Genomic DNA, 15,622 nt, shown 5'->3' with positions numbered 1-15,622 from the left:
TGTCATTGACTTTGCTCAACTCATGAAACTGGACGGGAACTTGACTTGACTCGAATAGAAACAATATGATGTTGCCAATTTTCATTCAATTTCCAATGAATTTATACACAACTATGCAGTTTAGTCGGTCGATTGGTCAATCGAGGAGAGCATTTCATTCCTAAGCTAATGTTAATATGAATGGAATAAGTGTCGAATAATAATCAAATAGCCGTCGCATTCATGCTGATACAAAACTCAGAAATTGATTCGTGGAATTAATCATTCGATTTCGGGGCCATGGAAAATGCACTGGCACACGAACATTCAGCAACGTCTCTGCACTTGAAAATCCTATCAACGTCATCATCTTGATAGAGTTCGAAAGAGAAACAGAGGGAGAGATAGAATATAAAAAAGCCTTCTCATGCCAAGAACACATCAAATGCTGTATTCAAAGTAGAATACGAGTATGGAAAGGAAGGCGCACGAATGAACCAAAGAATAAATACATGAAAAATAAAACAGAAAAGCACATACACAGAAACCTAATAAAAAAAAAACGTAAACGAGCACATGCAGAAAGGAAGAATGAAACAAACTAGTGCTTTCCTCATACTAAAAGAATAGAAAATGAAAAACCAAACTTGTAAAAAAGAAATGATAGCGAGTGCAAGCATTCATGACACAAACGCCAATGAGAAAACATAAAATTTCAGCGCGGGAAAATGTCGACAAAAGGAAACGAACAAAGAGAAAAAAACACACACACAAGAAATTGCCAGCAAAGACCAAAACAGAAAAACCATCAAACTTTTAAGAAATAGAATTTGATGTTGTCAAAAGTATATTATTTTGTCATGTGTATGTGACTACACTTCCCAACCACCGATTTGTTTTTTGTTTCTCATTTTTTTTTCAGTTTGGTTTGGTTTGTTTCGTTCGTTCGTTCATTCGTTCGTTTTGTTCGGTACTCCACCACTTGACATTGTACTCTTTCTCCATTTGTTCGTCGTCGCATTCAGTGTTTCAACGAATCTTTCGATACAGCCATTCTGTATATGTTTGCGGTGTTGTTTACGTCCATGACATTTTGTCTATTTGTTGTGCTTTTTTTTCCTTCTCTTCATTTTTCCTGCCTGCCTGCCTGCCGACGAACATACTCTTCGATACATTTATTTGGGAACAAGAAAATCTTGTTTTGAAATTGGATATGAGAAACTTTATTCTCTCACTGGATGGTGTGACATGGATATACACTCGATGAAACTAAAATGACACACGATTCATGTGCATTCGGCGTATGTCGTAGACGAGAGAAGAAGAAGAAGAACAAAAAAGACAACAGTGAGCAAAAATGCGAAAGATTTGAGTGTGCAATGAAGAGGCTGAAATACGTGTACTTGCTCAGTGTTGAAGAAAAAGAGAACAGCAACAAACAAAAATCAGTTAATAAAACACCAATACGAAAAATGTGGGAACAATGTAGATGTAAAAATTGTCGTCGTCGTCGTCGTCGTGCTGAAATTCATTCTCAGGTGAAGTGAGACCGAGAGGGAAATAGAGACAAGAGCGTTGTCTTGGTGGTGGCTGGCAATGGTAATGGTGGAAACTTGTGTGAGGAAAATAAGAAGCAACAGCACGACGAGGAACGAGGAAAAAGTAGAAGCAAAGGAAGTTTTGTATTGTCGGTACGTGGGCCGACATGGTCTATATATACATGTGTGTAAAATGCAATCACAGTTAGAAAGAAAATCGACTGATGAAAACAATAGAACGAAGAAAAAGCGCAAGATCTAATGAAATTGGGATGATGAATCTAGTGCTGTTCTCGTTCTGCTACTAGCTACTGTTTCCACGCTTTCAAAAGAAACGGAGAACACGAAGAAAGAAAAGCATTTCCGCACGATTCGTGCTTCAGATTTCCGTTTGTCACCTGAACCGAAGCCCACACAGCGCTTTGAACAAATGTAATTGAATTCATTCTTGTTGCGGTGACAAGTTAAAGTCTTTCGAGTCGTGTTGAGTTGAACTGAAATGCTGACAACACAAAGTTTTATTTCTCATCTGTTGATTTTTAGATGAGTTCAATAAGAAATGGGAGAAATCTATCGGATTCAAATCTTTGATTGTAATAAACAATTTTTACGGTCACACATGGATTGAATCACTTGGCCACATATGTGCTATGCCATTTTGGTTTTTGGCTAGTTTTGGTTGGATATTAATATGACTTTATATATGGTGGTGTGGCAGACACATTTGGTACCCAACCGAATTGTTTGCTCGGCCTCTCTTCGATGACGAAGACAGTGCTTCGAGCAAATTGGAATTTAACATATCCATTGCATTATGCAATGGCAGTCAGACAAACAACATCAAAGGAAACCCATACCTATGAACACGAGAACTTCGTCTTCGCAGCACATTTGCATCTTTGAATTCTTTCTTCGGCTCGAAAGTGGATTCCTTTTTTATTCGCTTTGGTTTCAATTTTTTTTTTCTAGGGTCTGTGATTAATAAAATCCAATTACAAATCTCAAAGGTTGTTTTGCATTTGATCGATTGGGGAGCAACAAAACGGGCGCCGCAAATTTAAACGGCAAAATAATCGAAATATTTTTTTCTTCTTCGAGAATTCACGTATACATCGAAATGGGGAAAAGAGATTTGCAGCAGCAAACGGAGAACAGAATAGAGAAAAAGAATGTGTGTTTGACTTAACGAAGAAAAACAAAAAGGAGCATAATCCTTGGTCGAACTACATGTACACATATTTGTTGTATGTTCTTAAATTTGAATGCGCCGTCACTGCAGTTCAAATTAAGAAACTATTTTTTTTTCTTTCAATTTTGCATCTCCATTTCCAATTTTTTTCCTTCTTTCTCCATCTTTTGCTTTCTTTTTTCTCGATTTCAATTGTTCCATGCGAAAATCGTATTCTTTTTTCTGTTGGCATTTGCTTTGGAATGTCATCAGTTTTATTGTCTGTATGAAATCTACGGATATGTATCCGTACTCCCTCCGATTTTAAATTGCATGCCTCGAAACGAATGGGAAAACAAGGGAAAAGGAACGGAATCAATTTGATTTTGTGAAAAGCGACTGACTGAGTGACTTACGATGCGACGGCATCGACGACGACGAAGACAACGACAATTGATAATTTCACAATACAAAAATAAAGTTCATAATACGTTATTTTAAATTGCTTTTGGCTATGCTTTTCCCATTACATTTCCTGTAAATAATTCTTGTAATTGAAGTCTGCGACTTATCGAAAACGTCAAACCCGATGAATCGAGATATCCGGTACGTCTCATCCTGCTCCTTTGTCATTACGCTGCTATTCCCACTCCATTTGTACCATGAGCATACGACGTACGCGCTATAGTAAACATGGAAAAGCAAGAAAAAATAACATGGTACATTGTTCGAGATAGACACAATTCTTTGTTTTGTTCAAACATGAATCCGAGTAGCAATTCGCGTGTTCAAACGTGCGATCGGACTTTTCTATCTGCTGGCATATGTTAGCTCTGCTGGTTAGAACAACGCCTACAGTTCAACGGTGTAAGACTTTCAACCTTTCATTTGACCTTCAAGACATTAAGAGGTGTTATCGAATTTAATGAAGGGCAAAATTGATACTAACTCATACGTACATTGAAGCGACATTGTTTAGATTGGCTTATTGACTCTATGACAACTGAAAATAACTAAATGGATTTTCGCATCCGTGTCGAGCAGCAAATCTCATTTGAAATTGCAACATTGTTCGAATCATATTATTTCATATAGGTGAACATTTGGTTATTCACATTCACATTCAGGTACACACACACACACAAGGCTGCGTCCGCTATGCGATATAAATTATTTTTGTCTGCTTTGGACACACACTTTAATAACAGCTCATGAACAAATGATTTCATTACATTGTTCGCGGTTATCAGCGCCAATGGATAGATGGTTTGCAGCAGGCAAAACCACATTTATCTGCTTTGAAGTGTTCGCTATGCGAACGGCAAATGTGGTTAACGTACTGTTTGTCAAAGCGACCACATTCTAGGTTCAAAGAAACCTACGTGCTTACTCGGAAACTAGTTGAATAGTGTATCTTAGATGGAAATCGTTAACTAGGAACAATGTCATTCTTGCACCGTTCATGAAATCAACAGGAACTTTGATTATGATGTATATTATGTGAACGACATCAACCATATTTTCTTTTCTTTCCGAATTCTCTAACGCAATCGCGCATTTCAGCACTTCTCATGGCTGCATCTAATCGCTATCGGAAGTTGATTATGTACATGCGAATTAATAAATAATTAAAAATAACGGCATATAAATGTTGGGATTATTTACAATAGTATTTTGGTGGAAACACCACGGCCAAAACTCATTGCAGACAGTCTTCTGGTCTGAGTGCATATAATAATATAACGAAAAATGCATTTGACGATATTTAAGCTATAAATTCAATCAAAATGCTCATTTATATCCGATTGCGAAGTGGAAAGCAGTGATAAAACGGAAAATTCAGTGAATGAAAGACGAAATTAAAATGCCATTTCTGTTTTATCATCGTGGAAATCTATTAATTTTCAAAATGATTTGCCCGTTCGTTCGTTCATTCATTCAAGCTGATGTGCACGGGTTTCGACGTTCGATTGAATTTATTAACGTATTTTACTCCATTCTTTCCACTATTTCGTCATTGTTATTATTTATTTCGCTTGATCGGCAACGGCGACAGCAGCGACAGTGATTTCGATTCAAAATAGTATCTCGAGTCCTCACAGCTGCTCGTGCCCAATTTCAGACAACAATACACATCTCAACGGCCATACACATACACATCGGTTTGTATACAGTTCGAAGATCATACGATGAAAATTAAGAAAATTAAATCAAAGTGTGCTTGTGCTGTCACTTGGAATGTGCGCTTTCCACGCGCGGTATGACGACAAGAAATCCAAATGGTGTCCGGGTGATAACATAAATACGCACGCAATGTCAGTTCATTGTACGGTAAAGTGATTTCAAATGAAAAACGAAAATCAAAATGAAAATAAACGTAAAATCAGTGAATCGGCAGCATATTGATATCTCAAACTGTGGTTCATACCAATTGAAATCTGTCCGTTTGGAAAAAAAGGAGAACCAACGAACGAACGAACGAACGAACACTCCGACTTCGTCTCTCTCTCTTCGCGTCTCTTCTCTGCTGCTAAACTCGGTCGGTGTATTCAGGATTGCTAGTGCTTAGTAAATGGATACAGATAGCATTTGGATTATTGCGAATGAAATAAATTGATAAAGGTCTTTATTATGGAATTCCGTTTCATTCTTTTGTTCGTCCACATTTTGTTCTCATGTTAGCATTTCACGTTCGATGACACGATTATTATATTGAACGCATACAAAACAAGAAAGAGACAGTGATAGAGAGAAGAATTGAAGGAGTCACGAATGATTATGTTACGATTGATTTTTGAAGATATTCTCATCATAGCCGCTGCTGCTGCTGTCAAGCGTTGTTGTCAGCACAATTGCCACAGACAAAAAAGGAATTGGGAATTGTAATTCGCTGAACGTGAAATGCGATATGGAGAAATTATCTTTCCGAAATATTAACAAATCAAATTGAAAATAAAGATGGATGGTGTCCTTGTCGCTCCTTCATTTCCAACAGTTTTATTCTTTTTTCCCTTGTCCCGCTTGCTGCTTGTCTCATGAAATATATGTGCCGCACAGCACATGGTCTGTTATGTTGCACGAACTATGTCCATATACCTACAATTATATATCTTTTTAGTAGCAAAAAAAAAGTTTTTTAAAATTAAAAAGAGATATTTACGTATACGTGAAGAATTACCAACATGAATTTAAAAAAAACATGCTCATAAAACTGTGTTTTGCCCGAGGGGAAAATCACTCTAGAAAATTACTTTTTCGGTTCACAAATTACTTTCACTATTACTTTTTCGAAGAGAATTACAAATTACTTTTTATCATAGAAAAATATATTTTTGACAAGTAATTTCTAATAGAAAAGTAAATTATCAAATAAAAAGTAATTTGTAGTAATTTTTAGTCGAAAAACTACATTCAAAATTACTTTTTGTTCAACGAATTACCTAAAAACTACTTGTCAAATAGAAATTATTTTTGAGTGATTTCCCCCTCGGTTTTGCCTCAAATCTAAGGCAAAATAGTGAAAAGGCAATAAACAATTCATCAAATAGTGTCTATGGTATTCTTATATATTCACATGAGCAAAAATAGACAAGAAAAATAGTAAAAAAAAAGGACTTGGAGATGCCGAGCATTGATCTCGGTACCTCTCACATGCTAAGCGAGCGCTCTACCATTTGAGCTACATCCCCGGTTGATGTAGAAGCGACGATATGCACATTTCTCTTGACGCACGGCTCGTTCAAAATGCTAATAACGAAGAAGAAAAAACAAAACAGTTATTTTGTAACAAACCATTTACGCTCCGTTTAAATGACATTTTATGCGTGCGTAAGTGAATTCAAAGAAAGATGACACCAGGTTTATTTGATTTTTTCTTCAGAAAGACCATTCAGACACGCGGTTCAAACAATCATTCCCTTAATCTAATTTGTCATTGCCACCAGTGCAGCACAGTTTAAATCAATATTTCAAAACAAAAATTTTATTTATCGGCAGCGGCGAGCATGAATTTCCTCTCTTGAATAGAGAATTTACAATAATTTTGACACCTTTCGAATTGGGCTATTTATACATAAAATCTACATGGTAAAAAAATAGTGTGATTTTTATGAAGAAAATCATGAGATTTAGGTTAATTTGACGCATTCTATTCGTTTGATAACAACGATACACCGATTGGCTCTGAATCAAAGAATAAAAGAAATGAATATTGAGTTCGTGACTGAACTGCGTTTCAGGTGTATGCATTGACATATAATTCAATAAGCAACGACGGCTTCCTTGCTCGTTATTTGAGAATAAAATCAGTTCGTCTGCAATGTTAGGTACATTGAAGAAGAAAATGAAATCAAAGATTAAATCCCTTTCCGAGTTGAATTTCGATTTAATTTTCAATATAATATAAAAATTGTACGCATTTATTTATTGTACCGATACCGCAAGTCGAAACGAAGAAATACCGCAATCTAAAGAAAATCTACTACTTCATTTTGTCAGATCATCCAGCCATTATACCGAAAACGGAATATGAACCGCAAACATCGCAACAGTTGTATAATGTATTTAGATTGGAGTGAGACGACAACATAGGCCTGTAAGAGAAAACTTTGACATTCGGTGCCAAAGATAAGTTTCATTCAATTGACAAAAAAAAAAACAAAGTCTTCTCGTAAATAGATGAAAAAAATATATCGAAAACACAGTCACATAAATAGTTTGGGTAAGATTTCAGCACAGAGTTTTAATACCATCGGAAAAAGTCGCGTTCCAGCCATTATTTTTTTTTGGTGGAAAAAAAAATTTGTGCGTTTCACGAAATTAAATTGAATTGCTTTGCCGTTGATATGCACGAAATTCAGTAACTGCGATTGATTTATCACCTTCAAGGGCTTACACACTCTCTCTCTCTCTCTCTGTGTGTGTGTGTGTATGTGTATTTGTGCAATTAAGTCGATATAATCATTTTGGTCTCATGTTTTGGTGTATTTACTTTTTATTTTGTTGTTGTTGTTGCAAAGTTATTATTTAGTAGGCAGTCGATACGTGTATTACCTCATCGATTTCGAGTGCATTTCCAATGAAGGAAGTGAACAACGATATTCAGCCATCAACATCAACCACAGATGCAAATCGGCCAATAAAAAATGAGGCCAACAAAAGGAAACGTCGTGCCTCGGATGCGGCTGAATCGAATTTATCGGCCAAGCGTTTCATAGCCCCGGCCGAAGAAGATGATGGCGTATTCAAATTGCTTGATTTCACCGATGAAGTGCTTTTGGAAATCCTACAAAATTGTGAGAGCACCACACTATATGCACTTTCCAAGTGAGTGTCATAACGATTACGAAGGGCAAACCCGTTTTCTTGTCATCATCATCATAAATATCGGTTATTGTTTGAATATCATCATTTGTTGATTGTTTTATTTTAGAACATGCAAACATTTTTTGAAATTGGTCGAAGACCGTCGCCTCTGGAAAACATTTGATTTTGCAACGAAACGGATGATGGGACGGCAAATAAAGAAACTATTGTCTGCGCTACAAATTGGGGACATCAACGAATTCAAGGTGCGTGGCTTCGTCACAAAGTATCCGTCAGAAAAGTGGAAGAATAATACAATCACCGTGAAAGTCTTGCGAAAATTGTCTTCCTCTTGCCAATGTCTTGAAACAATTGAAATTCGTGAAGGCTACATCAACTTTCAAAAGGTAAACATTTGGACTCTATTGATTCGAATGCGTATTCAAAATCTAATTTGATTTATTTTTTTTTTCGCATGCGCTTAGGTGAAAATTTCCGACTTTCCTGCGACACTGAAACACTTGATATTTTATGGTTGCCAAATAACGTTGCCACGCTCGCCCAGACTGTTCACCAAAATCGATGAATACCTTCAGTTGCTGGAGGAAATCTCATTAGAAAAGTGCCCCTGGTTCGAAACACATGATCTCGTTGTTTTCTCCAAACTGCCACATTTAAAGCGACTCAATCTACGCGGATGTTCCACACTCAAAGGGTGTGTTCCATACGGCAGCATTGCCACACGATTTGGATTCAAGAGCCTAGAGGTAAGCAAATACGGGTGAATTAGAGTGACAAAAATTAATTTTCCATTTTTTTTTCTACGTCTAGTATTTGGACGTACGCGATACACCGATTTCTGATAGTGATATTCAATGCTTCAATATCACGTCAACGCTACGTGAAATCAAAATGGATTGCCCGGCTGAGTTTCGCGAAAATTATATATCAACCGATGAAACACCTTCCGATACCGATGACAGTGAATCATACGAACCAAAACCACGGAACAATGACTCTACCGACGAGTCGGCGAAACATTTGGGTGAAAAAAGTAAACACAATAGCAACAGCAATAAGGAAACACATCGGCAAGATGATAGCATTGTATCGGAAAGTGAGCCTGAATCAGAGGATGAATCGGATTGTAGCACAGACAGCGAAGATGGCAATAGTGATGGTGGTGAAGATGGTGGAGCCAAAGTAAGCGGTAATAACGATGATGCGAATGCACCACATCAGGCTCACTGTATTCAAGTGATATTGCAAAATGGCCGAATGATAAATGTCAATGCCGAACGGTCTAACGAGTTTGATAGTCCGATACGTGAAACAAACGGACTTCACTGTGTCATTGGCATAATCAATGGGAGAGGTACTTGGTTGATCATTTACTCACTCGATTATCATTGTAATATGTTTTTAATCCTTTTTCATATTAGACTCGAACGATCGAGTCTTTGCAGCACCACTTCGATGCCAAAGACAATCGGGTAATCAGCATCAATCTGCTGATAACCAGAGCCAAAATGAATCGAATGCACCGTCAACCCCAAAAAAATGCAACCATGGTTCGTCCTCGTCTAGTTCCGAAAAATCAAAGTCTCCACAAACCGATAGCAAAAATACCGCGACAATTAGCACGAACACAAATGCAAACACGGATGGTGGTAGTCAACCGGGACCGTCAGGCCTTCAAACAAATCAAAATGATTCCATAAAAGCAGCCAAATCAAATTCACAGGAAAATGCAAACGCAAATGCAAACACGGATAATAATGCAAACGATGAGGCTGGCCCATCGAATCGACAACAGCCGGCAAATCCGCCAAATGAAAACCGACAACGATTGATCATTGTACAGCACCGACGATCGCCGAATAACGATGAAAATGGCAACATGAATAGGTAAATTTCAATGAAAATTACTCAATGCCAATTCAAGCAAAATTTACTGTTCTAATAAATTCAGAAATTGTTCATTTTCCCCTCTATTGAATAGACAAATTTCGTGGGAGGTGCGAAATTTGTATCCGATTGCAGACGCACCATATCGTACGATGCGGTACCACAACACAATGCTCAACGGTAGTGGTAATTATATAACCGACAGAGGAATGTGTAGCTTTGGCATGCCACGGCACAACGTACAAGAAAATATCATTTGGATACGAGCTGAACTACGACCGCCAGATACGTTGCTCGAACGGATCACTGTTCGGAATTATTTGGATGTTACCGGTAATTTTAATGGAAAAACGACCGCTTCTATTGAAAACCGAATTTTTGGCACTATGAAAAGTTTCAATTGTGCCAAAAAAAATTTTTTTTTAATTTTCTGATTTTAATTTATTTCCAAAGAAACCTCAAGAGATGGCTTCGTTGAAGCGTACCTTTTGACAATAGAAACCAATCCTCCATTTGGAGTTTATGATCACTTTGTGTTAATTCTTTGCTTCAATCATATTTTTAACTTCGCCTCAGAATTGCTACTTTTTATTTTGCATTTTTTTTCACAAACGAATCATTTGTCTCTCTTCAAATTTAGATGTCACCCTGCGCCATTTAGCCCTATGCGCTCCCAATCTTCGATATTTGGATGTAACCGGTACCTCGGTCACATTAAAAGGTATTACCACCTTCCTGAAGGAGAAGCCCGACTGTCAAATTATTTCGGAATTACTTGACACATAGTCGTAAACCATATAAATAAAATCGGGAGCAAATGCAAAAGGGAGGTTTATTTTTTACCAGGAACGAACAAAACAAAAAAGAAACGAAATTGAAATGAAATTTAAAAAAAAATCAAAAGCTCAACACAAATGAAAGCATGATATTGACGTTCTACAATGATATGCGATTTACGATCGAACAGCTGTCTGTGATTGTAAAACTGTAAATCAAAGCATAACGTAATTTTTAACATTCGTCATTTCTAAAATAGAACCGTTGGCGAATGAAAGGAATGCCGGATAAAAAGAGAATGGAAGAATACACAACAGAAATAATAATCATTTTCATATTTTTTTCATATTTTTCATTATTTTCTTCTCAAACAAAAACAACTACTACTATGTATACAGTGCATTTTTGCATTGAATTTAGGAATTAAACGAAAAAATTGAATAAATTGCAAAATTTAATGCCGTATTATTATTAACGAATATATGATCGTGAATACAATTATATCTGCACATTTTGATAAGAAGAGAAATTGAAATACAAATTCAAACAAATGGAGTAAGTATGAGTATATCCTGTGATGAGTACATTTAATAATCGGCCGCTGTATTCGAAAGATAGTCGCGACGTCCAATATTTGAGGCTTGCTTGTTTTGTACAGCTTCCAATTTTGGACACTCGGTAATTCTGTGACCCAGACCACCACAATAGCTGCAACCCTGTGTATCTCCCACTTCCAAAAGTTGTTCGCTCTCGGAGCAAAGTTCTGCCAAAAATGGTGGCACTTTCTGTTTGGCCTCGATCAACAAATGCTTGAGATCCAGAAGCACCGATTGTTCGGTGGCTTTGTTTAAGAATGTGGTGGCCAAACCCTTTGTTGATGAACGTCCCGTTCTTCCAATTCGATGGACGTAGTTTTCGACATCGTCTGGCATATCGTAATTGATTACATGCTGTACGTTCGAGAAATCCAAACCCTTTGAAGCGACATCAGTGGCAACCAAAACATCTTTGATCTGAGAACGGAATGCTTCGACCGCTTTTGAACGTTCCTCTTGATCTTTGCCACCATGAATTGCGACAGCTTCCACACCTTTCAGCAATAGGTATTCGTGAATTGCGTCGACATCCTGTTTCTTTTCAGCGAAAATCAATACTGGTGGTGGAGTTCGTTGCAAGCATTCCAAGAGGTAAACAACTTTAGCTTCCTGTTTCACGTATTCAACATCTTGTATGACATTCATCGATGCAGCACCCGCTCGTCCCACATTTATCGTTATCGGTTTCACCAACGCAGATCGAGCAAAATTCTAAAGCAAATGAGAAATGAAACAATAAGTAAATATTGAGCGAAATAACCACCAGTGATAGTAGAAATAAAGTGTTTTGCTTACTTGAATCTTTTTGGGCATAGTAGCTGAGAAAAGTAGCGTTTGTCGTTGTCCCTTGAAGTAGGAGAAAATGGTTCGCACATCTTCTTCAAAGCCCATGTCAATCATTCTGTCCGCTTCGTCCATGCACAAATATCGGCACACTCGCAAATTCACCATTTTCTTATCCAGCATATCCATCAATCGGCCTGGTGTTGCAACCATAATGTGAACACCTTTCTGAATGGTTTCCATGGATTCGGTGACGGGTACGCCGCCAATAGCCAAACATGAACGCACCTCAGGCAAACCATCTTGTTTCAAACTATCGCAGAAGAATCGAACGATTTCATGCGTCTGTTTGGCCAATTCACGTGATGGACAAATGACCAAACCATACGGTCCTTCGTTTCGAATAAATGGTAAGCAAACCTCCTGTTCGACGCAAAACATTATGATCGGTAGAACGAAGACCAATGTCTTTCCCGAACCAGTAAATGCAATGCCAATCAAATCACGACCCGATAAAATCGTTGGAATCCCCTGCACTTGGATCGGTGTTGGTTTCTTGATTCCCTTCTTTACGAGTGCCAACAATATCGATTTGGGCAATTTCATCTCTTTGAATGTTCGAATGGGCGGTGGAATTTCTTCACCTTCAACGAGAATGCGATGTTTTTGACGGATTTCATCCAGTTTAAATTTGGGCATGGCGAGAATGTGTCGTGGTGGTTTCCAACTGGTTTCAATGGGATCTTCGTATACGATAGCTTTGGCCAATTCAGAGGCAGCCATCAATGCCTTTCGTTCGGCAACACTTTCCAAAATCTTTTCTTCTTCTTTCAGTTGCTTTTCGACGGCGCTAATTTTCTTTGCTTCGGCTAATTTCTTGAGCTCCGTGTGCTGATCCAACAAACTGATGTTGTATTTACGTCCCAACACCTCCTGGCTCTGTTCGTTATCACTTTCATTTTCGCTGGACGATTTATTTGCATTTTCGGCAATGTGTGCTATCCGACCCAATCGCATCAATTCGTGTTTCTTACGCTCTCGAACCGGCACATACGGCACATAATTATCGTCATCGCTGTCTGAATTTCTCTTCTTTTCCCCTTGCTCCTCACGACGATATCTCTTTTTAGCTGGCGATGGTGATGACATTCTTCGTCTCAATTATACTTAGAACAAATTTATTCAATAGAAAATCGTAAAATTCACAAGCGACAATAATTCACACACTTTGCAAACGTTTAGTTTTGTTTACTCATTAGGCGATGGGTGACATTGACATATCGTTTGACAGTAGATGTGCGTGTTCGCCATTTTTATTTTTTCTACTCATTAGTATTGTAGCTAAAACATCAAGCAGAAAACGTGTGTACAACAAAAAAACATCGTTTACTAAGTTTCTTCTAGTTTTATTTTCGAACAAATCCTAGTAAATTGTTTTACAGAGCTAAAAATGAGTTTTCCAACAAATTGGGATGTCAATCGGTACAAAGCCGATTATGAGAGTGATGAGCATTGGGAACTACGAAAGGCATTCATCGATGCGCACAAAGAAAAATTCCCCGAAAACGAATTAGTGTGTTTGGCTCAGGTGTTCACCAATATTGAGTTTCTTGGCTGTAAATATCCGAATAAAACCATGGAACGCGTAGCACATTTGTCGAAAGATGTTGCAGCCAAATTCCGTGAATTGCGAAACGGTCGGCTCAAGCGAACGTTCGTTGGGGCAAGCGATGCGGCTAGTGCCAAAGCCAAAGGTAGAAAACGAAAGAATTGTCAGTATTTTACAGCTCTGAATATCACTCACATCGATTTATTTATTTGAATTTTAATTGAAATTTGTTTTTCTCTGAGTAGGACGTAATTCACAAGCCACAAAGACAATCAATCAAAGTACAAGTCAAAGAGCAGCATTTCCATCGCTTCAAAGTTCGTTTCGAAAACTAGAACCATCCGCAAATGATGAATCCACAAGCAGTACAAATACAAATACAGTTGATAATTCAAAAAAGCGTAAAATTGCCCCAAAATCCGACGATGACAGCGATGATGGCGACATGCCTCGTCCGAGCTTCTCAACGAATCCATTATACGAAAACACAACCCCAAAACAGAACGAAGATGCTGCTCCATCTAACCCAATCCAAACAAAACCACCAGCGCTGAAACAGACAAAACGCATACCAAACACCGGTTTCATCATCTACGAAACCATTGCTCAATCGGACCAACAACAAAGTATCAACATTCTACAACAAAGCGCCGCAAAACAGGGATCCACGGTAAAGTGTGACGTCGAAGTATGCCAATCCGATGCAACGACACTTGAGTGCGTTGTTCGAATCAATGGCACCGTTTATAGTACTGCACCAATTACAACCGGCAAAAAAGAGGCCAAAGTGCAAGCATTCGACTTGGCACTGGAGAAGGCGAGAAAAATCCACTACACAATTAAAGTAAGCAAAATCAAATCTGAATGCAAGAAAGAGAATCGATTTCCGAACTAATTTGAAAAACACAAAAATTCTCCTTTTGTTTAGCAAAAATCGGTGCATACGGTGAGTGTTGATGTCGAACAAAATGGTAATGATACAAGCGCAGCCGCGAACAATGCACAAAAGATACAGCTAGATGAAGGTAATAAAGGCTTCAAAATGATGAAAATGCTTGGATGGACGGGCGGTTCGCTTGGTATTGCCGGAAATGGTATTGAACAACCGATCAGCATCGAAATGAAGGTTGATCGAAGTGGACTGGGGCTGTCGGATTCGACAAAACTCAACTACAACTTTTTTGTAGACTATTTGACCAAATACAAGACTAACGAATCGGCCACATATGATCTAGCATTTTCCAAAGAATTCACTAAGGATGAACGAAAAACACTCCACGAGTAAGTATCAATCGATGAAATCGTTCATCGTTTGAGAGGTAAACTAAAATTGCATTTTACATTACAGAATTGCCAGCCGCTTGGCATTGAAATCGAGAAGCCATAACACCGCCGACGGATCACGATACATAGTAATATTCAAAAAATTAGAGCTCGTCGATTTGGCAAATGAAATTTTGAACGGTGGTCTTAGATCCAAATGCTACGAATTGATTGCGCCCACTGAGCCAAAGCCCGAACAACCGGTAAAATTGCAGAAAGTATTACCGCCACATTTACAGCAGCGCAAAGCAAACAAAATTGGATTCAATTACGCACAACAAAATCAACCGAATCGCAACCAGAATCGGAACCAAAATCAAAAGCAAAAACGAAAGAAATTTTTCTGAATTTCCATAAAAGTTAGATAGGATCTGAAAGATATACTGTGAATTTGTTGGTTCAAAACAAACACTACTCTCTCTTTAACATGTACAATTTGATTGATTGGCTTGAATAATAATTTACAGCCGTTAAGAGATTTAACTTAAGACTCATAATAAATACATTTATGTGCAGCGAATACGAATTGCGTTATTTGTTCGGTTCAATATGGTACTGTTTATGCTCTCTGTCTATCCAACATAGTTCAAAGCATACATCATATGTATATCATCATCTACACTATGGAAAGTCGATC

General features: G+C 37.9%; 3 protein-coding genes across 6 annotated transcripts; 2 read left to right on the top strand and 1 right to left on the bottom strand.

The window, feature by feature from the left end:
* The first annotated feature begins 6,507 nt into the window (after window positions 1-6,507).
* LOC129578536 (uncharacterized) lies at window positions 6,508-11,127 on the top strand. Of its 4 annotated transcripts, none has more exons than XM_055467271.1 (9): window positions 6,508-7,010; window positions 7,183-7,405; window positions 7,704-8,010; window positions 8,117-8,396; window positions 8,475-8,756; window positions 8,821-9,364; window positions 9,432-9,897; window positions 9,992-10,230; window positions 10,538-11,127. In XM_055467271.1, the coding sequence occupies exons 3-9, from the start codon at window positions 7,763-7,765 to the stop codon at window positions 10,681-10,683; spliced, it is 2,205 nt and encodes a 734-aa protein (XP_055323246.1). In that variant the 5' UTR covers window positions 6,508-7,010; window positions 7,183-7,405; window positions 7,704-7,762; the 3' UTR covers window positions 10,684-11,127. The 4 variants fall into 4 exon arrangements, with proteins under 4 accessions (XP_055323246.1, XP_055323245.1, XP_055323247.1 ...); XM_055467270.1 differs by having other exon boundaries at window positions 6,508-7,095; XM_055467272.1 differs by having other exon boundaries at window positions 6,541-7,095; window positions 7,183-7,600.
* LOC129578537 (ATP-dependent RNA helicase abstrakt) lies at window positions 11,111-13,340 on the bottom strand. Its single transcript, XM_055467273.1, has 2 exons — window positions 12,066-13,340; window positions 11,111-11,981 (listed from the first exon to the last, which is right to left on the bottom strand). The coding sequence occupies exons 1-2, from the start codon at window positions 13,200-13,202 to the stop codon at window positions 11,262-11,264; spliced, it is 1,857 nt and encodes a 618-aa protein (XP_055323248.1). The 5' UTR covers window positions 13,203-13,340; the 3' UTR covers window positions 11,111-11,261.
* A 30-nt stretch (window positions 13,341-13,370) lies between these two features.
* LOC129578538 (uncharacterized) lies at window positions 13,371-15,505 on the top strand. The gene is made up of 4 exons (XM_055467275.1): window positions 13,371-13,807; window positions 13,908-14,506; window positions 14,591-14,943; window positions 15,011-15,505. Exons 1-4 carry the CDS (start codon window positions 13,504-13,506, stop codon window positions 15,330-15,332), a joined length of 1,578 nt encoding a protein of 525 aa, XP_055323250.1. The 5' UTR covers window positions 13,371-13,503; the 3' UTR covers window positions 15,333-15,505.
* Window positions 15,506-15,622: the final 117 nt, after the last annotated feature.

This window comes from Sitodiplosis mosellana, unplaced genomic scaffold (assembly GCF_009176505.1).
Source record: "Sitodiplosis mosellana isolate CC-2019 unplaced genomic scaffold, AAFC_SMos_1.0 Smas_scaffold_6226, whole genome shotgun sequence".
NCBI lineage: Eukaryota > Metazoa > Arthropoda > Insecta > Diptera > Cecidomyiidae > Sitodiplosis > Sitodiplosis mosellana.
Note: the sequence above shows the minus strand (reverse complement) of the source record. Positions and strands in the feature narration are given on the sequence as shown.